The sequence below is a fragment of the Natrix helvetica genome, assembly GCF_964273705.1.
Source record: "Natrix helvetica genome assembly, chromosome: 6".
NCBI lineage: Eukaryota > Metazoa > Chordata > Lepidosauria > Squamata > Natricidae > Natrix > Natrix helvetica.
In genome coordinates, this window is record NC_138553.1 from 74,911,017 (window position 1) to 74,935,193 (window position 24,177).

General features: G+C 42.5%; 1 protein-coding gene across 2 annotated transcripts in view; it reads right to left on the reverse strand.

Annotated features, from left to right (window-relative positions):
* KIAA0930 overlaps positions 1-24,177 on the reverse strand; it is a 62,428-nt gene that overhangs the window by 11,180 nt on the left and 27,071 nt on the right. Inside the window, exons 2-4 of one of the 2 annotated variants that reach the window (XM_081958418.1) lie at positions 12,707-12,855; positions 3,260-3,364; positions 1,937-2,014 (exon numbers count right to left, since the gene is read on the reverse strand). In XM_081958418.1, coding sequence (XP_081814544.1) covers positions 1,937-2,014; positions 3,260-3,364; positions 12,707-12,855 — 332 coding nt within the window. Of the gene's footprint in view, positions 1-1,936; positions 2,015-3,259; positions 3,368-12,706; positions 12,856-24,177 lie in introns of both variants that reach the window. The other variant, XM_081958417.1, reaches the window with a different exon arrangement.

Sequence of the window (24,177 nt, forward strand, 5' to 3'; positions counted from 1 at the left end):
ACAGTGAATTCCTCTCCAGCAAAAGTCTTTCCTCTCCCACAGTCTTTCAAGATAGTTCACAATTACCGACCTTTGTCAGGCTTGGAGAGTAGCCAGGCCGATATCTTTCAGACACCACAATACTTGGCAAGAATGCAGGAATGAATTGTCTCCTGCAAACTCCACTCCCTTGTGGCTCCTCCTTTATTTCCTCTGGGAGGGGCCATTCACTGTCCACCTGTGGCCTTACTCCCAAGTTGACCCTTGGTCCTTAGCTGTTCCCTTCATCTGGCCACTCTGGGAACAGGTGCCAGCTGTTTGTCTGCCTCACTGATGTCTGATTCTGAAGGCAGCTGATAACTGTCAGACGGCCCTGGCCCCATCTCTGCCTCCGAGCACTAATCATTAGAGCCCTCGTCAGAGCCTTCCCCAAACTCCAGGACTGGCCCATGTTCCTCCCCAACCTCCTCATTGTCTGAATCTGCTCCCAGCTCTGCTGGCTGCTGGTGGGCCACAACAGTGATAGACAAATATAATCTTGAGTCCTTCCATATTCTATTGACTTGGAATGAGTAGCAAACTTGTAAAACTGGGCTTTTCCAAGCCTTCCCAAACCCTTTGCCAACAATGGTTAGGCCCCTAGTACACTCTTCTGGGTAACAGATTGCATCTACGTATGTGTGCATTTCTATTCTCCCTGTGCTTTGGGACCAGTGTTCTGTTGGGGAAGCACAATGTGGGATTATATATTCCATACTGAGTCATGTGGCCAGGAGGTAAGAGGACTTGAAAGGCAGCACTCCTATCAAAATGGATTTTGTCATAAGCCGGATTCAGACCATTTTTAAACTGGATTTTCCTTTTTTGCTGCCTCCCCTCCCCCCGCTGCAAATATGGCTGTGTTGTGTTCAGTTTGGGGAGGTTATCCTGAAGACTGATAGGCAGACAGAATCCTGAACCTTTTCCCATAATTTATTTCAGTTGGCTTGGGAACAATGTGAAGGATCTGGCTTGAAGACATGGGAAGCAGAAGAAGAAGAGGAGGGCTTACCTCTTAATTTGATGAAAGTGTGACAAGAAACTGACTAGGGGAATTTTGCTAAATTCTTTTGAAATGCTCTTCAAAGCTATTCTGGGGTTAGGTCTGGGGCTGTCTCTAATTAAAATTAGAATAGAATAACAGAGTTGGAAGGGACCTTGAAGGTCTTCTAGTCCAGCCCCCTTCTTAGGCAGGAAACCCTACACCACTTCAGACAAATGGTTATCCAGCATCTTCTTAAAAACGCCCAGTGTTGGAGCATTCACAGCTTCTGGAGGCAAGTTGTTCACTGATTCATCGTTCTAACTGTCAGGAAGTTTCTCCTCAGTTCTAAGTTGCTTCTCTCCTTGATTAGTTTCCACCCATTGCTTCTTGCCCTTCCCTCAAGTGCTTTGGAGAATAAGTTTGACTCCCTCTTCTTTGTGGCAGCCCCTGAGATATTGGAACTCTGCTATTATGTCTCCCCTAGTCCTTCTTTTCATTAAACTAGACACACCTAGTTCCTGCAACCGTTCTTCATATGTTTTAGCCTCCAGTCCCCTAATCGTCTTTGTTGCTTTTCTCTGCACTCTTTCTAGAGTGTCAACATCTTTTCTACATCATGGTGACCAAAACTGAATGCAGTATTCCAAGTGTGGCCTTATCAAGGCATTATAAAGTGGTATTAACACTTCACGTGATCTTGATTCTATCCCTCTGTTTATGCAGCCTAGAACTGTGTTGGCTTTTTTGGCAGCTGCTGCACACGGCTGGCTCCTATTTAAATGGTTGTCCACTAGGACTCCAAGATCCCTCTCCCAGTTACTATTTGAGCTTGAGCTATAGAAGAAAACCATAATATAAATTTATGGGGGGAAACATGGGGCAAAGGTCGAAAGCGCAAACCTTTCAAAGTTCCCAAATTGCAGAGCTGCTCACCTGGGACTTCTTTTTATGGATGTGAATATCCCCTCCATCGGAACGAGTACATACGGCACACGTCACTATATAATCCAGCTGAAAGAAAATCAAAGTATTGGCAATGAAACACCAATCAGGCATCAAGTTTCTCATTAGGTTTTCCTTCGTGTACATGTCCAGATCCCCCAATAGAAAATAGGAGGTCCTTCGGTTTTCATTTCATGAAATAATTTGAAGATACCTCACAACAGAAATCAGATACTTTCTTTCATGTTCAATTGCCACTGAAGGTCAATGCAGCCCTACAGGTCACTTACTAGGTTTTTAGAGCTCTTCCCCCTTCTTTATTTATTTATTGTTGCTGTTGGCTTATTGCAATAATTTGTTGGCAGTGTTTCAGTTTCAACAAAAAGAACACTCAAGGTAGATGAAATCACAAATTAAAACCCAATCTGAAATAACCACATCACTGGCTTGGTTTGTTTGTTTGTTTGTTTAAGAAAAGCCAAAAGGAGGGCAACTTTCTATAAATCATTACAATCTCTGGAAATGAAACAAAACCGCAAAGGAGCGTGTGATGTCTGGCACTTTGATTAATAACACCAACGCTAATTTAAGACTGACAAACCTCCACAAGCAATTTTTTTTAAAAAGCAGCCAGGTTTTTTTCATTCCAGTACCCCATTCCAAGTGGCTGCTTTGTCCAGGACTTGTACTCACAAGGCAGAGAATGAACAACACGTAGTATCCTTCTCCATTCTGCACTGCTCTAGGATCATCAGCCTACATGCAATCTCTTTAGCCAAGGTGACATTGCTGAGGAACAAATAACCTTAGGTAAAGGTTCCCCTCGCACATATGTGCTAGTCGTTCCTGACTCTAGGAGGCGGTGCTCATCTCTGTTTCAAAGCCAAAGAGCCAGCGCTGTCCAAAGACGTCTCCGTGGTCATGTGGCTGGCATGGCTAAACGCCGAAGGTGCACGGAACGCTGTTACCTTCCCACCAAAGGTGGTTCCTATTTTTTCTACTTGCATTTCTACGTGCTTTCGAACTGCTAGGTTGGCAGAAGCTGGGACAAGTAACGGGGGCTCACTCCGTCACGGGGCACTAGGGATTCGAACCGCTGAACTGCCGACCTCTCTTATCGACAAGCTCAGCATCTTAGCCACTGAGCCACCCTTCAAATAACCTTACTACAGGTTTAAATAGATGGGAAGTCTCAAAATGACCAGGCAGATTCAAGCCAAGGTACCATTCTCATTCTCAAAATACCCCGCGAATTGCAGACATTCCCCTCTTCTAACGCCAACAAGCTTTGGAGAAGAGAAAGCCTGAGGTCACCTTCTGTAGTATAAGGTTCAGGTAGACGCTCTCCTCCCAATCAATGTCAGGATCACCCAAACCTGGAAGCTTCTTGGAATCTCTGCGGTATACTTCAACGTCAACCTGCTAAAACAAAGCCCAACAGTGAAGGTAAGAATCACACTATAACTGGAAATCTGTAGTATTTTGGGGGGTCGGGTTCAGAAGCTTTCTAAGAAAGGATGGTGATTAGTTTGCAGGCTCAGGATCAAGTCACACATTCAAGCCAAATATGGATAGCAATGGCACTTAGACTTATATACCGCTTTGCGCTGCTTTTTACAGCCCTCTCTAAGCGGTTTACAGAGTCAGCCTATTGCCCCTCAACAATTTGGGTCCTCATTTTACCCACCTTGGAAGGATGGAAGGCTGAGTCAGCTTTGAGCCTGGTGAGATTTGAATTGCCAAATTGCAGGCAGCTGGCAGTCAGCAGAAATAGCCTGCAGTACTGACTCTAACCACTGAGCTACCAAGGCTCATACCTGAACCTAACTAACTCCTCCATTTTCATCCCCTTCTCCCATATATTCAAGTTAATCTGAAGTAGGAAAGAGATTCCCATTGCTTCCTTCTGAACAAATAGCCCTTAAGAAAAGTTACTTTCCCTACAGTAGATTTCAGTACTGTAGCGTCTAACATCATCAGTAAGTCAAGGAAGTATCTTGGAAGGAAGCAAAGGTGCTTTTTTTCAAGAGGCAGCTGGACTTTCTTTTTTTCTTTGAAAACGTTTTGCTTCTCATCCAAGAAGCTTCTTCAACTCTGACTGGATGGTGGGGAATGGAAGGATTCTTGCATTCAGTCAGAGCTGAAGAAGCTTCTTAGATGAGAAGCGAAATGTCTTCAAAGAAAAACCAGAAAGTCCAGTTGCCTCTTGAAAAAAGCACCTTTGGGACAATCCTGACCTGGATGACTGAGAATCTCCATAGACATATCTTGGAAGAATGCAATAGCAAGGCACATTGGTATTGTGAAGAAGAAATCTACATAGAGACTGTATAGTCTCCATGAGTCGTGCTTGATTCCAGGAATGCTTTATCTTTTAAGATTGACTGGCTTTGTGCTTTGTAAAAACAGCTATGTATGTCCTCTGGACATTGCAAAAAGCTTATACTTTATCAATTAACAATTGTGATATATTAAAAACCCATTGTGTTTGTTGAGATCTTTTGAGGTGGCCTGAAACCTTTTGATGTGGCTTCAGCAATCTCTTGCTCAAGGATGCTGTTCAATGTTTTTCCAAAACTGCTCCGATATTACAGTACTTTGTCCTTGTTTTGAGTCCTGAGGTCAAACTGGTGTTCATTATTATTATTTTTGGGTGGAAAAGTTTGTCCCACTTGCCCTACACAGAGGCCCACTGTTGACACCCTACACTGGTCGAGATACTCCATGCATCTGATCAAGTGAGCTGCAGATCATCAAACTTATGTCTTTTAATGAAACGTGTTAGCTGGGAAAGGCAACACCAGGGTCCATCTAAAATATTTAGATAGTAATGATTTTAAACATTCTGTAATTAGAGTTAGGGTCCAATTGTGTACCATTTAGACATGGGGCCAGTCAGTGGTTTTGCCTGGAGCAAAACCGCTTGGACCAAAAACCAAACCTCCCCCAACCCAATATGGCAGAATTTCTCAGTGGCTGTTGCTGTCCTTCAAGAGTTACATCCTCCCGTTTTGTTTCCATACTTTGTTGGGTGTGAAAACTGCTGACAAAGGGAGATTTAAATGCTTGCTCCTTGAACATGCCCAGCCAGAGAAATTTATGGGAAATTCAATGACTCCATCTTCTACCTTTAACCCTCAGGTGTTTTTCCACAGATTCTTCTTCCATACACACAGACACACACACACACACACTAGCTGGATACCCATGCTTCACTACGAAACTATGTGATCGGGCTTGATAAATTGACACTGAAAGCTTGAAAATTAATGAGCAGTTATACATTGACACTTAAAGCTTGAAAATTAATGTTGAATGTGTAACTCCTTAGCATCAGAGTGTGTTAGTACAAGGCAACTGGCAGTTGGAACAGGGTTCTTTTCAGGTGAGGAGGGGGAGTAGAACGTCTAACTCCTTAGCGTCAGAGCGTGTTAATATAATACTGTATAAGAAATACTAATAATCTGATGGTCATTTCGACAAATCCTTTCTTAGCGAGCACCTAGAAGCCAAGAGGAGCATGCGTGCCAAATTTCAAGTTTGCAAGCATTACGGTTCTGGAGATTTCGTGATGAGTGAGTGGTATTTGGTTTTTATATATATACATATACACAGTGACGTGCGGTGAGGTTTATACCTGGTGAGGCAGCAATTTTTTTAGACTTGTGGACTTCAACTCCCAGAATTCCACAGTCAGGCATGCTCAGTTGCGACCTGCCGCCCTCCGCCCTGGGATTCGGCCACGGCACCGCCTGCCAGAGCTGCGCGGAATCCGGGGCGTGCTTGTCGGGCGAGGGCAGTGCAGATGGGGAGCGGACGGAGCGGAGGAAGCCTCTCCCCCCCCCTCGAGTCTAGGGCAGCGAGTCATTCGATAGGAAACTTGCCTCTTGGAAGGAATGACTCGGCTTGGCTCCTGCTTTGTCTCTCCTGCCTCTTCGCTTCTCCGTTCGGTCGTTGGGCGGCAGATCGAAAGCGGGAGCCAAGCTGGGTCATTCCTCCCAAAAGGCAAGTTTCCCATCGAATGACTCGCTGCCCTGATGATGAGAGGTTAGGCTGTGCCTCACTTGCCTCACCTGACTGCACGTCACTGCATATACATATACATATACATATACGGCATATATATAAAATACACCAATAAAGGAAATAGCTGGTAGCACGATGTGTCATTCACTTTTCACCCTAGAGGGAGAGGAAAATTATGAAAAGCTTATTGGTCATCCAGAGTTTATTTTAGAACTAACCACATAGGAAAATGTAAATGTTCCCAGTGAAATGCAGCTTCACCTTTCAAGATTACACCTACAGCATAAAGCTGATGGTCTTCTCTGTGGACAACAATTAACAGGCTGCACTTATGCTTGCAGATGGTTTGGCTTTTAGTGTTTCATACTTTTTATGTGTGTAAGCCACTAGGAATCATTGGATTCCAGTGGTACATAAATGAAAACAAGCAACCAAGTAAATTGCACTGGGTTTCAGCAAGTACCGAAAGAGCGGCAATTAATTCATTGGAAAAGGAAATACCTCTATTAACATGTCCTATTATAATTTAGTTGATTTATAATTCCATCTGCAGTCTTGCTATTAAAAAGTAGCAGCTCTGATTTCATTAGTTTGAATGCAGGAAGAAATGGATAAAATGTCATTTGTTGTTAGGGATGTAACCCTAGGCTTGTCTTGGCAATGTATATAAGCTATGATTACTTTACTGTTACTTTAAATGCTTAAGAGATGTAATTGGTTTGTTACCTCAAGCAGCCATAAGGGGGAGCCAGAATGGCTGTTAGCTCTCTGTTTTGTTAGACATTGGTCGGTGTATTTTGAGGTATTGTGGTTTGCTACTGTTTAGCTATACTTTGTGTGTTAGACTGACTATTTTGATAACTGAATTACTGAACTGTGTATGACTTGGACTGTTAACCGGACTCTGAATACCTCTATATTTCTACATAGTAAACTACTATATTTTTATACTATTCAGTGTCTCTGTATGCTGGTTTGTACTCGCTCTTCTAACGGGAAGCTTAATTACTTAACATTTGTGATTCAGGTAAAATCGGGAGGGAAGCAAAACGGGGGAGATGACAATAAGTCATATAGAGTGAAATATCTGCGGCAGAGAAGCATTTCAAATGAAGAAGAGCTAGACCGAGATTGGCCAAACTAAAGGCAAAGGTTCTCCTTGCACATATGTGCTAATCGTTCCCAACTCTAGGGGGCGTTGTTCATCTCCGCTTCAAAGCCAAAGAGCCAGTGCTGTCCAAAGATGTCTCCCTGGTCATGTGGCCGGCATGACTAAACGCCAAAGGTGCGCGGAACGCTGTTACCTTCCCATCAAAGGTTTTTCTACTTGCAACTTTATACGCTTTCAAACTGTTCAGTTGAAACAAGTAAAGGGAGTTCACTCCGTTATGTGGCACTAGAAATTCAAACCGCTGAAGTGCCAACCTTTCTGATCGATAAGCTCAGTGTCTTAGCCACGTCCCTTTGGACAAATTATTAATGTAATTAAAATATTTTAATTTAATGAATTATTTATTTATTGGACAAATTATGAGGGGGTTATTGATCCGCACTCTGAAGATTAATGCATTCTCTCCTTCTTGGAAGAGCAGTAATCTAGGGACCAAAAAAATTCTCCATTTCTATTCTCACCGCCACCATCAATTCAGCAAACTGTTATGCTCCAAAAGTTGAGAAGCTCACACACTTTATCTCTTTCAGCCAAGTGAAATGTTGACTCAGGCCGACAGAGAAAAGTCTGGCACAGCCTTGCTCCTGTCTCAGAGTGAGTTGTTTTCCTTTCTATTTAAAAAGAAATCACAAGTGCACATCCCAGCCTTGAGCTGCAAACTCAGCTCTTTTTAGTGTTTGGTTTGAAGGAAAAACATCTCAAAAAAATGCTTGGCAGGTCATTTTTACTGTTCCCCTTTTCTACGTGGCAGATATTGCCAGAAACCAGACATTTAGTGCTATTTAGAGTCCTATGTACTTCAAATCACCTCTGCCTTCCAAATATAAACATGTATGTATGTATGTGTATTCTGCTCTTGTGTTGCCAAGAACGGACATCCAGATTCATTATGTGAGCGACCCTGACTTAATTTATTCCTGGAATAAGCTATGTTTCTCTTAATGGATTTTTGCAGAGAAGTTATGTGTGGTAATAGTCCTTGACTTATGACCATAATGGTGAACCTATGGCATGCGTGCCAGAGGTGGCACGCAGCGCCTTCTCTGTTGGCACGCGAGCCATCCCTCCAGTTCCCCTCCTCCGCAAACGCGTGTGCACCTCTCGCCAGCCAGTTGGTCTTCGGGTCTCTGCCGCGCATGCGTGGGGGGGAGGGGTGCATGCATAGGGCTGCACACATATTGCATTTTGGGGGTTCGGGTGTGCGTGCATGTATTTGCACGCATGCACACACACTTTGGCCACTTGGTTCGGGAAAGGTTAGCCATCCCTGACTTATGACCCACAATTGGGATCAGAATTTTCCCGTTGCTCAGCATGGCAATTGCAATTATTAAGTGAATTAAGCCAACTTTGCTTGCCAGAATTCAGCTGTGAAGGTTGCAAGTGGTGATCACAGGACCCAGGGATGCTACAAATGTCTAGTACAAATGTATGCAGGTGACCAAGTATCCGAATTTTGACTGTGTGACCGTTGGGATGCCGCAGCAGTTGCAAGGGCAAGGACCAGTGGTAGGTTCCTACAGGTTCGGACTGGTTCAGCCAAACCGGTAGTGGTTTGGTGGCCTGGGTCACTGGAACCAGCAGAGACCCAGGCCTGCAACACCACCGAACTGGTTCTCCGGGCGATGCCCTAGGCACCGCCATCTTCTTTTTCCAGTTCTGTGCATGCGCAGAACAATTTTAATTGCGCTGTGCATGGACACGCAAAGGAAACTGCCAGTAGTGCCTCCTGGAACCCAACCCTAGCAAGGACCAGTTGTAAAGTCACTTTTCTCAGTGTCATTGTAACTTCAAACCAAGCAATGGTTGTGCTGTGGTCTGCCAGCAGCCTGCAGAGCTGGCAGCAGAGTCAGACAATAAAGAGGTTGGGGAGGAACATGGGCCAGTCCTGGGGGCTGAGAAAAACTCAGACGAGGGCTCTACGTCAGAGGAGGAGAGGGAGCTAGACGGCCGCAAGGCAGAGGAACAGCTGGAGCCTGTTCCCACTGTGTGCATGCGCAGAGCTGCCAGATGACAAGAACAATTAAGAAAGCAGGGTCAACTCAAGGTGTAAAGCCACACCTTGGAGGTGATTGGCCCCTCCCATAGGAAATGAAAGAGGAGCGAATGAGGAGTGGGCTTTTGCAGGAAAAAATTTGTTCATTGGTCTGGAAAGTTCTGTTTGTGAGAAACTCTGTGCCAAGTTTTGCTTTGCTCTGTGTTTGGACTCTAGTTATCTGGCAACTCTCCAAGCGAGATAAAGTTCGTGTGGATAAACATTCCTTTGAAAGACTGTTTGCCAAGACTTGCTGACTGTGAATGAAAGGAATTCGCAGTCGTGTAAATAAAAGAGGTTTTGTTGGGAGGAAGACTTTGCTTTTGCTTTGTAAGGAAGCCTGGGTCAGAACAGGTTGTAAGTCAAGGACTCCTGTAAGGTCTTCACAAATCATCTTGAATTGCGTGGTTGGAAAGTATATAGATGTCTGGATATCTGTCCTTTTTTTTTTAGTTTTTTACACTAATAATAAAAACAGTAGAAAATACCTAGCATTGGTAGAGTAAATGTTCAATGTTATCTCAATCTTTGTAAAGTCCCGAAGTATATTTGTATTCGTAACCATCTTTTCCAGTCAAGTCTGCGAAACGGTTTTATTGAATTAAGCCCTAACTCTTTTGAGTTAGGAATTCATTCTTAATGAATTCATCAATAATGAAAAGTTATGTGAGTTGATAGACTTTCTGCTTGATGGTTCAGCAATGTAAGACAAGCTCCATTATATTCTTCTAAAGATATCCTGTCACCTGTATTGTATGACAAGGAGCATTTTATTAAGCTTCAGATGAGAGGTAAACCTTCACTCAGTCTCATCAATTGTAGTGACAATTAAGTTTGGAGCAGATCAACCTTCAGATGACATCAAGATTAGGAACGGTGGTTGTGCTGAGATCAGCCATCTTCCATGGCATAACTAATTATAAAATGGATTATGGGGGGAAAAAGAAGCTAAAATGCCAAGACTGAATCACGTTGATCCTTTCAAACCTTAACACTTTTCAACTTGCCCATGAAGGGGAAATGGAATGCTGAGAACGTATGCAGAGATCGTGAGAATCTGGCCACTATAAAGGTCACCCCTGCAGGTGCTAGAGAAAGAGATGGACTGTTCCCATAACAAAAGGACATCTCATAATTGGACAATGTGATCATCCAGGAGTGGAGAGAAGAGGAAGCTATTGTTTAACCAGGCAACGTTTGCACAGGAAAACCAGAGCTGGTTTTGTTTCTTCAGTACCATAATGGTATATCCAATAAAGTTTTACTTTTGGGATTTCAAGGCTGCCGAGAGTGTTTCCTTATTGTGGGTTCACTAGTCAGACAGTTGACATAAAATCAGTGGTGGGTTTCAAAATGTTTTAGAACCTCTTCTGTAGGTGTGGCCTGCTTTGTGGAAGTGGCTTGCCGGCCATGTGACCAGGTGGGCGTGGCCAACTTGTAAAATGTGATGAAACTCACTTAACAATGCTCTTGCTTAGCAACCAAAATGTTGGCTCAGAAACTCTGGCATTTGAAGCACAGCTTCAAAGTTACAAGACCCTTGCACCCCTAACCCTTTAGAAAAAAAAAACCCAGGGGTGTTCAAACTTGACAGCTTTAAGACTTCTGGACTTCAACTCCCAGAATTCCTCCTCCAGTCATGATGGCTCAGGAACTCTGGCATTGAAGCGTGCAAGTCTTAAAGCTGTCCCAAGTTACAAGACCCTTGCACCCCTAACCCTTTAGGGGAAAAAAAACCAGGGGTGTTCAAACTTGACAGCTTTAAGACTTCTGGACTTCAACTCCCAGAATTCCTCCTCCAGTCATGATGGCTCAGGAACTCTGGCATTGAAGTGTGCAAGTCTTAAAGCTGTCCCAAGTTACAAGTCCCTTGCACCACTAACCCTTTAGGGAAAAAAAACCCAGGGGTGTTCAAACTTGACAGCTTTAAGACTTATGTCGCCTGGGGAATGCTGGGAATTTAAATCCACACATCTTAAAGCGACCAAGGTTGCAAAACACTGACTTTTTGAATGGATCTGAAGCTTAGCTGGGCCCATCATTAGCAAACAGCAGGCAACGTAGTAATGGCATTTAATATGTCTCTATGGAAGCCAAAATTCATGAGGACTCTGGTAGCATTTTTTCTCACTTACACATTTAATTAAAAGGCAGAAGCTTTTGTGTGCATGCTAATCAGCCTTGATTCCATTCAAATTGGAGACTGGCAATTTGAAGAGAGAAAGATTTGAATGCGCAATTTGAGAGCAAAACAATTCAATTTGTTTTGGGATCTAATTTAAAAAGGAGACCTTTTTAGATTGAAGCAGTCTATCAATTTTATACATAAATAAAAATTAGCACGGATTGCTTGCCACAATATCCTTTAAAAAAAAACACCATTGCTTGACAACTGGCCAGATACAAGGATTATTAGAATCACTTTAAATTTGCAAACTCTGTTTTATTGCAGTAGTAATCAAGAGGGAGCTACTGAGTTAAAAATGCAATATTGTTCGTGCCCAGGGGGATTTTACGTTAAACAAACAGAACTGGAACAAAATTCTTGTTTTGTATTCACTCTAAGAAGTGACAGGTGGAGATGGCTATAAATCATAAAACATTAATTTCATGCTTCACAAATGAAGCAAATATTTAACCAACAGAGACCTATTAAACCCACATTGGAGCGGGGGGGGGGGGACTTTTACAAACTAGTTTTGCCTTGTGAGAATAACCTGAAAAGAGAGCACAAAATCAAATATATGTAACATAGTTTCCTGTATTTGTACAAAGCTGTATTTCTAGAAATATTTTCAAGTAGATAGAAGAAAGCTGAAATGCAAGATTAATAGGAGCTATTATTTCTCTTTTCGTTCTGGGAAAAACTGTCAAAAGTCTAAATGAAGGCAGTTCCAATCTTTATGCAATATTATTAGATGTATAATTACATTCTTTATAACATAGGAATAGCACTTTATAGTTTTTACTTTATTTTAACCATTTTCTGCTCTCTGTCTCTGTCTCTCTCTAGAACAGGGGTCTCCAGTCCCTGGATGGTGGACCTGCACTGGGCCGTGGCATGCCAGCAATCAGGCCCCATCCGTGGGATGCAGACGGCATGCAAAACAATGCCACGAGCTGTTTTTTGCTCAATTTTGGGTGGGGCAGCCCCCAGGAACACTCTATAAGCCTCCTAAAGGCTATGCATGCCCATTTTTTTGCTCATTTTTGCCTCCCCCACCACCCTCCAGGAACACTCTACAAGCCTCCTAAAGACTATTTATGCCTCTTTTTAAAAACGGGCCCGTTTTCGCGAAAAACAGGCCGTTTTGGGGAGGTTTGCAGAGTGCAAAAACATTTTTTTTTAAATTTGCCCCTTCAAAATCTTGGTGCGTCTTATACTCCGATGCGTCTTATACTCTGAAAAATACGGGTATGTCTTTGATCTACTTTCTAATTTTCTGTCAGCTGAAGAGGAAATCCATTTGCCATTTATGAGAGAACAAGAGCTGCCTTTCTTGGCGTTCCAGCTTGTCAATCAACCTACCTTCTTTTCTTCTATGCCATCTCCGCCAACATAGGCCAGCCTCCTGCGAACATAGAAGAGCATGTCATCTTGCCTCGGGGCCCATTTCTCCATAAAGTAGGTGGAAAACATCCATGTCCAGAATACGATGCGGTCATCTTTGAAAAAACCTAACATGGAAGTCAAAGGAAGCATTAAGAACCCGAGATATTCAATTGCATTCGTTGAGTTTAATACAAAGGTATCAATTGGAAAATTGGCAAGCAGCACAGATGGCCTCTCAGTTAACCAGGTCCTGTCTCACCTTATATTTATTTATTTTATTTATTTTCAATATTTCTAGACCGCCCCCTCTCCCCGAAGGGACTCGGGGCGGTGTACAGGTGTGTCATTAAAACGAATACAAAAGACGAATATCCCATACCCTTAAAAACGAATTAAACCTCATACAACTGTACAAAAATTAAAAATCAAAAATTAAATTAAAAAACAACTAAAAATATATCCCTAGAAATTTTAAAAAATGCAGGCTTGAGGAACTAAAATTGGGAATTAGGAATTAGGCCAGGCCGGCTAGATTGAACAGGTGACACCTTGTTATTTATTTAATTTGTATCCTGCCTTTCTTATTTTTACAAATAAAACTCATGGCGGAGAACATATCCTACACACCAACCTCTTCCTATTTTCCATACACAACCACCTTGTGAGATGGGTTGGGCTGAAAGAGAGCCCCAAACCCCTTTTTATTAAGCTAATGTGAATTCCCCTCATTCACATCCTGCAAAGTCCTGACAAACAGTCTTTCAAGGGTGTATTTACAACCACAGACCTTATCAGGCTTGGAGAGCCGCCAGGCCGATATCTTCCAAACTCAACGCTGTACAAGAAAATACTTGGGAAGGAGTCTCTTGAGAGTCATGAACAAATCTTCACACTAATTAAGCGAGCTAATTGTCTCCTGCAAACTCCCCTCCCCTTTCGCTCCTCTTTATTCCCTCTGGGAGGGACCTTTCACTGTCCACCTGTGCCTTTACTCCCGAGTCAGCCCTTGTTCCTTAACTATTGCATTCTCCTGGCAGCTCTGTGCAGGCACACACTGGGAACAGGCTCCAGCTGTTCTTCTGCCCCACTGATCTCCGACTCCAAAGGCAGCTGATAACTGTCAGACAGCCCTGGCTTCATCTCTGCCTACAACACAGAGCCGTCCCCAGACTCCAGGACTGGCCCATGTTCCTCCCTAACCTCCTCACTGTCAGATTCTGCCACCAACTCTGCTGGCTGCTAGCGGGCCACAACCGAGTGGCCAAAAGTCAGCCAGCTGGCTTTCATGGCTAAGGCGGGACTTGAAATCACGATCTCTTGCTTTCTAACCCTGGTGTCTTAACCACGAGACCAAATTGGCTCTTATGACATCTAAGTTCTCATATCATTTTAGGGCAAAATCTAAGTCTAGCCATCTCTAGATTTCTTCAACTGCGATTCTCAGGCCTTCCCACAACAAAGACCACAATCTCATATAATCCCTTCTATTGTAAAAAATCGGTAAAACATTGAAGCTCTTTCAAGCCAAATGATCTCTATTTGTTGAGAGGTAAAGGTTTACTTGCTCAGAAACACACGTGTGTGCCAGGGAGTATTTTCCTGAGGCAAATGATTGGGAAGTTCATTAGAATTTGACCTCCATTTATTACTGTCTATTACTTAAATCTGTCAGCCAAAAATTGGAGCCTCGCAGCATTCTGCCAAGGCAATTTGGCAAGATTTGCCTACATCAATAATTTCATAGCAACCCTGCGTCCGTTTGCTGGACATACACATTTAGGCTTGAAAAAGTCTTTCCCCAACCATTTGGCAGGGAGTAAACGCCGTACAGCAGAAAGCAAAATATCTTCCTTTTCCGACAGTTTCTTTGGCTGTAAATAGTTTGTTGAGGGATGAATTAAGACGATGACTTTTCAAATCAGGAAATTCAGCAATGTAGAAAGATTAGCAGATTCCCTTCACGGTTTTCCCTGAGAAAGCTAACCACTACCGCAGTGGTGGGTTCCTAACTGGTTTACTATCGGTTCGCTCTGAGACGGCGTTTTGTGCGTGCGCATTTTGCCCGCAGGCTGCTCGCTTTGCTTTGCCTCGTTGCTGCGCACGCGCAGTTTACTGAAAACTGTTCTGCGCATGCGCAGAAGCATGCCGGCGATGGGAGAAGAGACCGAGGAACCAGTTCAGGGTCATGGCAGGCTTGGGTCATTGCCAGTTTCAATGACCCAGGCCGAAAAACTACTACCGATTCAGCCGAACCGGTCCGAACCGGTAGGAACTCACTTCTGCACTACCGAGATGAATGCTAAAGACATGAAGCTGCAGATATAGGTAGTCCTCAACTTACACCGGAGATTGTTTGGGGATGTTTTGCAGTAATCACTTTTTACCTTAGACTTATGACCGTTTTTCACAGTCTAAGCCAGGGGTGTCAAACTCAAGGCCCGCAGGCCGGATCTGGCCCACAGGGTGCTTAGATCTGGATCGCAGGGTTGCCTTGGAAACAGTGAAGGACCGGCCTGCGGTGCTTCTGCCAGCAAAAATGGAGCTTGGGAGGGCCGCACACGGCCCTCCCAAGCTCCATTTTCACTGGTAGAGGACTGCAGGAGGCTGTCACAGCCGAAAACCCAGGCCACCACAGGAGCCCCCAACATGAGTGATTTCGAACTGGCCACGCCCATCCCAGCCATGGGCACCCCTGAGGTCAAGCATAACAGTGATTTGGCCCTCAATGAAATTGAATTTGATACCCCTGATCAAAGCAGAAAATACTTATTGTAAGACATGCCAGAACAATCTCCGGGGTAACTTAACATACCGTAAATTTAGGAATGTTTGAAAGCATGAAAATTGGGAACTCAGCACTGCTTCCCTGTACTCTGCAATTTCCTATCCCCATCATTTCCTTTACAATTTAGCAGTCTTCAAGCCTTACTGCTTGAAATGGCTCAAAAATAGGTACCGTATTTTTCGCCCTATAAGATGCACTTTTTTACTCCAAAAAAGAGGGTGAAAATCTGGGTGCGTCTTATACGCCGAATGTTTCCATTAACAAACCGTTCAAAGTTCTGATGCGAGAGGAGTGGAACACCTGGATGGCAGCTGGGAACCATGATCTGACGTCTACTGGGCGGATGAAGAGGCCCACTATCACACAAGTGTGTGAATGGGTTAAAAGGTCATGGGACTCCGTGAAGGAGGACATTGTTGTAAAATCCTTCAAGAAGTGTGGCATTAGTAATGCCTTGGATGGAACAGAAGACGACGTCTTATTTGACACCAGTGAGGAAGAAAGTGATGACAATGACTGCGTGGATCTGTCCTTCCTCATTTCTGATAGCAGCGAAGAAGAGGAATTCTTGGGGTTCGAATAAAAACATTACAGCCTTATTTTTGTTACTTTCACTGTTTACTGACTTTACTGACTGTTAATGAGAGTAAAGATAGTTCTTAATATGTTACATGGTTGACATAAAATTGTTCTTAAACTGCTGTTAACTTTATACAGTTGATATAAAATATTTTACTACAGTATTTGGTTCAGAATCTTTTTTTTCTAGATTTTCCTCCTTTAAAATTGGGTGCGTCTTATATTCCGGAGCGTCTTATAGGGCGAAAAATACGGTAATTAAATCATGTTTTTAAAAAGTCTTTGGATCAGGGCTTCTCAACATTCCCCTTGCATGTCTGGCTGTGGAATTCTGGGAACTGAAGTCCAACATATTACCAGTTGCCAAGGTTGAAAAAACACTTCTCTGGATACCTATAGCAAGCTGAAGAAAAGCTTTAAAAAATACAAACCCATTCTTTTGATAAGTAAAGGCAAACTAACATGTTATTTCAGTAATCTGAAGATATTTTTCTATTTATTCCCATGATGTTCTTAAAAGCCAATGAGGCAATGATGAGACTCATCTCTGCAGCAAGTCTTAAATTGAATACGCAAGTAGAATTAGGGCAATGTCTTACTCTACATTTCAGCTACAAGCAATGTTGGATAGTACACCAGGTGTAACAGTTGGCTCAGTTAATCCTCCATGAATCCTCTTCCATCAAAATTCATTCATTCATTCATTCATTCATTCATTCATTCATATACTCGCACACTCCAGACTTAATTTTTCATGTTTAGAGATAGTGCCTTAACCATAACGGTTATTAGAATATTACTGTTAATAACACCAGTGTGTGTTCCTCAGAGCCAACAACATATATTTGGTTTAGTGAAGGTTTCCTTCTTTAAGCATAACAAATTAAGAAATGAACATCTCAACTAATTCCAGGGTGGATTTGATTTAAATCAAGTTGATTTAAATCACGAGTAAAAAGGCTTGATTTAAATCAACTCGATTTAAATCATAATTTTTTAAAGGGCAGCTGTCATCTCTGTCCCGTAGTGGCTCCTCCTTTGACCTGCTGTTGACTCACCAATATTGCAGGATATATAACTTCATGCTGCATAACTAAGCTCCATTTCATGCTGAATAAACTAAATTATGAATGTATCTTCAATAGAAAGCTACCTTTAGGTAGATTTTTACTCCAAAAGCATTTATTAAAATAAATTTAATTTTAAAAAATCCAATTTAAAATTTAAAATATCAGATTTAAATTTTAAAAAAATCCAATTTAAGTTAAAAAAATCTGATTTAATTTTTTTTAAAAATCATCTATTTTTATCCACCCTGACTAACTCTATTTTTAAGGTTGGATGCCACCCGGATCTACTTCTGATTGATTTGCTTCCTTCTCTTTGAATTTACAGAAATCTAAATCCAGTTTCCTAACCATTACATCCCATTGGTGCCATACAGTACATTTTTCTAATCCAAAGGTTAATCTCCGATTAGGTCTATTATCTAAGATGTTCTGCTCCTGCAAATTGGCATTACCACACATTGCTTTTGGAAGCTATTATCTTAATAATTATAACCTTAAAGGGATGAGGACCTTCAGTGACCCTGAGAGCAATGCTTAAGGCAGTACGAACGCCATCCTGGTCTAGATTAAAAGGCAAGGGGTGAAGTGAAACCCCCCTCCCAGATAATGTAATATTTTGGGGGATATTAAAAGAAACAAAATAATAGTAGTAACTGTGAGAGGGATCTTGGAGTCCTAGTGGACAACCATTTAAATAGGAACCAACCGTGTGCAGCACCTGCCAAAAAAGCCAACACAGTTCTAGGCTGCCTAAACAGAGGGATAGAATCAAGATCACGTGAAGGGTTAATACCACTTTATAATGCCTTGGTAAGGCCACACTTGAAATACGGCATTCAGTTTTGGTCACCACGATGTAGAAAAGATGTTGAGACTCTGGTAAGATTGCAGAGAGGAGCAACAAAGATGACGAGGGGACTGGAGGCTAAAACATATGAAGAACGACTTCAGGAACTGGGTCTGTCTAGTTTAATGAAAAGAAGGACTAGGGGAGACATGATAGCAGTGTTCCAATATCTCAGGGGCTGCCACAAAGAAGAGGGAGTCAAACTATTCTCCAAAGCACCTGAGGGTAGAACAAGAAGCAAGGGGTGGAAACTAATCAAGGAGGGAAGCAACTTAGAACTAAGGAGAAATTTCCTGACAGTTAGAACAATTAATCAATGGAACAACTTGCCTCCCGAAGTTGTGAATGCCCCAACACTGGATGTCTTTAAGAAGATATTAGATAGCCATTTGTCTGAAATGGTGTAGGGCTTCCTGCCTAAACAGGGGGTTGGATTAGAAGACCTTCAAGGTCCGTTCCAACTCTGTTATTCTATTCTAATATATTTCCCCAAAAGGAGAAATGGAGAAAAATCTTAATAAAGGCAGAAAGCAGTCCCAACAGCCTCCAGCAGATCAAGTCTTTAGAGATGAATATTTTGTGCCCCTTAAGAAAGACTGGACCAATCTATTCATAAACAAAACACCTTGAACTCCAGGTGATGGGATTAAGGAGAACAGGACATGACCTTTGGGACATAATACACCCACCTTCTTCTTCTTCTTGTGCCATATTCATCATTGGACATTGGCGATCATGTTGGCGATCCTATTTTTTTAACCCACCACCATTCAAATAGTAATAGACACAAAGCTCACTGCATTGCACAACCCCCTGGAGCATCTCAAACACAAAAACCAAACGCATGTATAAAAGCCCACCTATCCCAACCCCATTTTGGCCAGCTGTCCCAGAACTACTGGTTGGTTCAGCTCATCAATAAACAGAGTCCTTCTTTCCAATCAGCTCCATTTTATTTCCAGCATCTTTCTCCCCGCTTGGAATCAGACCGCATTTTTCTTCCAACAGTAGAAGCCACCAAGAGAAAGAAATTCAAACCAAACCCAAAAGAAGCTAAACAGTAAATTGACCTTTTTGCCTTGTTGCCCCAAAACTCATTAGGATCAAGAAATAATTCTAATAATGTAAATAGGAAAGCATCTAGCAATTATATGCAAAACCTTCCAACCTTGAAATGGTCTGTACCACATATTCCAGAAGCAGTCCAACATCAAAAGACTCATTCCAAGAATTCTAGCGCAGAACATCTGGAGCGAGCATGTCTCAAACCTGGAATACAGGTGCTCGTTGATTTACAACAATTACAATAATACAATAGCAGAGTTGGAAGGGACCTTGGAGGTCTTCTGGTCCAACCCCCTGCCTAGGCAGGAAACCCTATACCAGTGATGGCGAACCGTTTTGGGCTCACATGCCATAAGTGGGGGAGCGCAGGGGGGTCGTGTGCGGGCGTGCCCCACCCATAATGCAATGCGCGACCCCCCCCAGTGCACATGCGCACACTACAGGCGCAACCCCCCATTTTTTGCATGCTTTTTTCGCCCTCCCCAGGCTCCAGAGGATTTATAGGAGTCTGGGGAGGGCGAAAACAGCCTCCCCTGCCCCCCCCCCCCGGAAGCCCTCCGGAGCAGTCAAACGAACCTCCGAGCAAATCGGAAGGGTCATTTTTAGTGCCTTGCGTGCCCTGACAAATGGCTCGCGTGCCATAGGTTCGCCATCACTGCCCTATACCATTTCAGACAAATGACTATCCAACATCTTCTTCAAGACTTCCAGTGTTGGGGCATTCACAACTTCTGGAGGCAAGCTGTTCCACTGATTAATTGTTCTAACTGTCAGGAAATTTCTCCTCAGTTCTAAGTTGCTTCTCTCCTTGATTAGTTTCCACCCATTGCTTCTTGTTCTACCCTCAGGTGCTTTGGAGAATAGCCTGACTCCCTCTTCTTTGTGGCAACCCCTGAGATATTGGAAGACTGCTATCACGTCTCCCCTAGTCCTTCTTTTCATCAGACTAGACATACCCAGTTCCTGCAATATATTTTAGCCTCCAGTCCCCTGATCATCTTTGTTGCTCTTCTCTGCACTCTTTCTAGAGTCTCCACATCTTTTCTACATCGTGTTGACCAAAACTGAATGCAGGATTCCAAGTGTGGCATTTCATTTAGTGACAATTTGAAGTTACAACTGCGCTGAAAAAAGTGACAGGACCATTTTTCACACTTTTTATGACTGCCGCAGCATCACTCCTGGTTGATTTAGATTCGGATGTTTGACAACTGACTCACGTTTATGACAATTGCAGTGTCCTGGAGTCATGTGATCTCCTTTTGCGACCATAACCCTAACCAATTTCTTTCCAATCAGCCTCCATTTTATTCCCGACGTGGAACTGGGATTTTTCATCCTACAGGCTGCGTTTTAAAAAAAAAATCTGCAGTCTATCAGCAAGCTTTGTGTATGAGTTCACGAGAGACAGCGAGGCCTTGGAAAGCTACGAAAAGCTTAAACACTGTCGTCCACCCTCCATAAGGTGAGTTCACGTATTAGGAATAAAACTGTTTTCACAGCTTCACATCATAGGAAGCAAAATAAACAAAGTCTACATGGCAGAAAGTCAGCACTGATATTTCAGCTCTTAAACTGGCTGCACTTACAAAAACTCCCCAGCATTAAAGGGCAGCTGTCATCTGGTGCACCGAAGTTGTAAGCATAACCTTTTCATCTTATTAAACAAGGTTACTAACAGTCTGTCATCGCAGTGTGATAAATTTCATAGAATAGCGGGAAAACAGCATAAACAGCAGCAACCTGTGAGGTCACCCTGTCCTCAAACCGATTTTTTTTTCTTTTGCCTTAGAAGAAACGGTTTGTTTTGACTATCAATCAGCATTACAGGGTCATTTTAACTTTCTGAAAAAGAGAAACTGAATTCTGAAAACGATTTTTCCTCACCCAGAATTTGGAACATCTTGGTTAATGCTTTTTTTTTTTAACAGCATTAAAAACAGGGCTTGAGTCATTGTAGAAGCAACTGAAAGGATTCTCCAACAGTGTTAAAATTTAAATCCGTTCCTGATTGTTGAAACAGGGGAGATGAGAGGTTCTTGCATCCAGTGGGAGTAACCACGAGCAGAGGTCCCAGCGTGCTGGCTGGTTCCCATAACAGAATGAACAGAAGTGATCAGTGGACGTAATGGACTGTGGGTGGCCTGTAGGGAAAGGGGGAATTAACAATGCTTGCTTTGTGCAGGAAACCCAGAGCTGGTTTTGCTTCTTCTGTGCCAATGTGGTTTATTCAGTAAAGTTTATATTCTTGGTTAAATAATGAGTTTCTTTCTCTGGATTCGCCAACTGGACAGTTGACATTAAACCATCTCTCCAAGTAACAGCTTACCCTGGAGCCCACCAGGAGGTTGGCAGTTTCGAGATGTCGGAAGTTCGAAAAGTAAATAAAAACTCAATCATCCAGGTCAAAAGTATCTAAAAAGGTTGAATCATGGCAATTGGACCAAAGTTTATTAGAACTGAGAAGCTGGCAAGAGTTGGTTCATTTCAACAACTCAATGACTACCCAAAATTCTCATTTTGACTGAAGGAGTTACTTGGGTGAATAACGAAGCATCTCAGTTTTAATAAACTTTGGTCCAGTTGCCATAACGGAACCTTTTTAGAAACCTGCAAAAGCACAATCTGCGCTTGGGAGGGCACCATCACAAGGAAACATTTCTTATGTTAGGTACCACAAAACATGAGAACTTCTGCCTTAGAAGAAACACAGGTTAACCCACTGCCTTCTGAGACATGGCTTGCTTGAACCATGGGCTTACTGATCAAGCCACAACGGCTTGATTAATGCATGGAAACCATAAAACATTCTTTACAGACCACAAGTAGGCCACATGTCAAATTTTTCCAACTTTCAATTTCCAAAACGTTAAAGCTGCTCAAAAGTTGTGACGAGCCGTGGAGATTGTAAAAGATATTTTGGTTATTTTAATATAATTTAGATGTGCTTGGTAACTACATAGATATACTTTTATTTGTTTGTTTCATTTGTAGCCGTGCTCACTCATTTCATTAAAACAAAACCGAACAAAGCTTAGAATAAAATCAGTGGTGGGATTAAAAAAAAAATTACTACCCTTTCTGTAGCGTGGCTTGGTGGGTGTGGCTGGTGTGGTAGGTGTGGCTTAATAGGCGTGGGAAGGGAAGGATACTGCAAAATCTCCATTCCCTCCCTACTCCTGGGGAAGGTTACTGCAAAATCCCCATTCCTTCCCCACCCCAGTAACCTGCTTTCCAGCTCCGTTCTCCTATGCAGGGCAACAAAAGAAGACCCAGCCGATCAGCTGGGACTCGGGAGGCAAATAATGGGGGCGTGGCCAGCCAGAGGTGGTATTTGCCAGTTCTCCGAACTACTCAAAATTTCCGCTACCAGTTCACCAGAACTGGCTGAATACCACCTCTGATTATAAAATGTTAATGCAGCCATCTTCCCATCCTTATGTACCTTCCAGATTGTTGCTAGGGCTAACACGGGAGGGAAAAAAGAGAGGTGGGGAAAGAACAAGTCAAGATACACATTTCTTGGAATAATCTTGAGCCAAATATAATTTAGATTTTTCCCTTGTTTCTGTTTGGACAGGTATTTGCTAAAGGCTACTTAAGAACTTAATACAATCCTTTTGAGAAAATGAAATGTAGAATCGCCTGATCCAAACCGTCTTCTCTCTTCCAAATTAAAGGCTTCAGGAAAGGGAAATAATTTCAGGATACACAATTTATTTACCTCAACCCACAGTCCAGCTCACCAGAGGAGAAAAACATGTCATAGATGAGCTGATGCGGGGATAGAAAGAATCAATAATGATTATTACTTGCAGTTACTATCGCATTTCACCGGAATCCCAATTTAACCTCGGAGGAGGCTGCTGTGATATTTCATGAAGCGTGCCAAGCAATTATTCTGTATAGCAATATCAGCCTCGGGGTAGCAGTAAGTCAACTAACTTGAACAATGGATCTGAGCAAGCAGAGCTGCTGTCAAGGTTAGGCGTCACAGAGTCAAATAACACCCCCCTTTATTAGATCTTTTGATTTTTTTTCACCCATTAAAGAGAGATAATTTTTGTGCTCTGAAGAACATTTCTCTCAACACAGATACCTACAAATGACTACGAAATTCTGAAAGTTCTTTTGTGTTCTTGCTACACCTTTATGCAGGCCTAGCCAAAGATATATTGCTATTTGGACAAAATAGAAGAGGAATAGCCATACTCTCCTTAAAGGCAATACGAACATCTTGATTCCTTCGTAATCCCTGATCACTGGTGAATCAACCTGCAACTATTTACAACTGATAAAGTTCTAGTTTCAATATGGACTCCCTTCAACCTAGATCAGGGATCAGCAACCCATGGCTTTGGAGCCGCATGTGGCTCTTTCGTCCCTCTGCTGCGGCTCCCTGTCGCTGGTCAGCTCCACAATTGATAGGGCTTTCAGTTAGAACAGGAAGAGGAAAAAGGATGCCGCGCTAGGAGGAGACTCTATAGTGGAGGAATTGGACTTCTGGTCAGCTCCAGAATTGAACGGGGAACTTCCGGTTAGAACCTTTATGGCTCTTTTGAGTGTTTAACCTTGCCGACCCCTGACCTAGATTGACATCAATACATACAGTTAAATGACAATTTTAGTCCTTCATCCATCCATCCATCTTCATCATTTATTCATCCTTCACTTATCTGCATGTTTTCATCAATTCCCATTTCATAAAATGAGACGTGATTAAATCCTTCCCTCTTTTTCACAGATAGACAACTTATATATTTTTCTTTCATTTGTTCATTCGACTTGTTAATTTAGACCAGGGGTGTCAAATCCAGATGGGCCCTATAAATATGGATTTATGTGCCCATCATAGCTTTAATTTACTGAAGTTCTTACAGAACATTTTTTAATTAGACCGAGAAGATGTAGACTGGATTATCAGCCTTAATCACACCCATATCACAGGCAGCATTCTCTATCAAGGTCCAGGAATTTGATTTTAGAGTGAGTTTGGAGATTTGGACATTTTGGGGTTTGTTTTTTTTTTTTTCCTAAGTTGCAATATGTCAATTCTGGACATTATGTTTTTATCTGTTACTGAGTTCAGAATGGAAGGAAA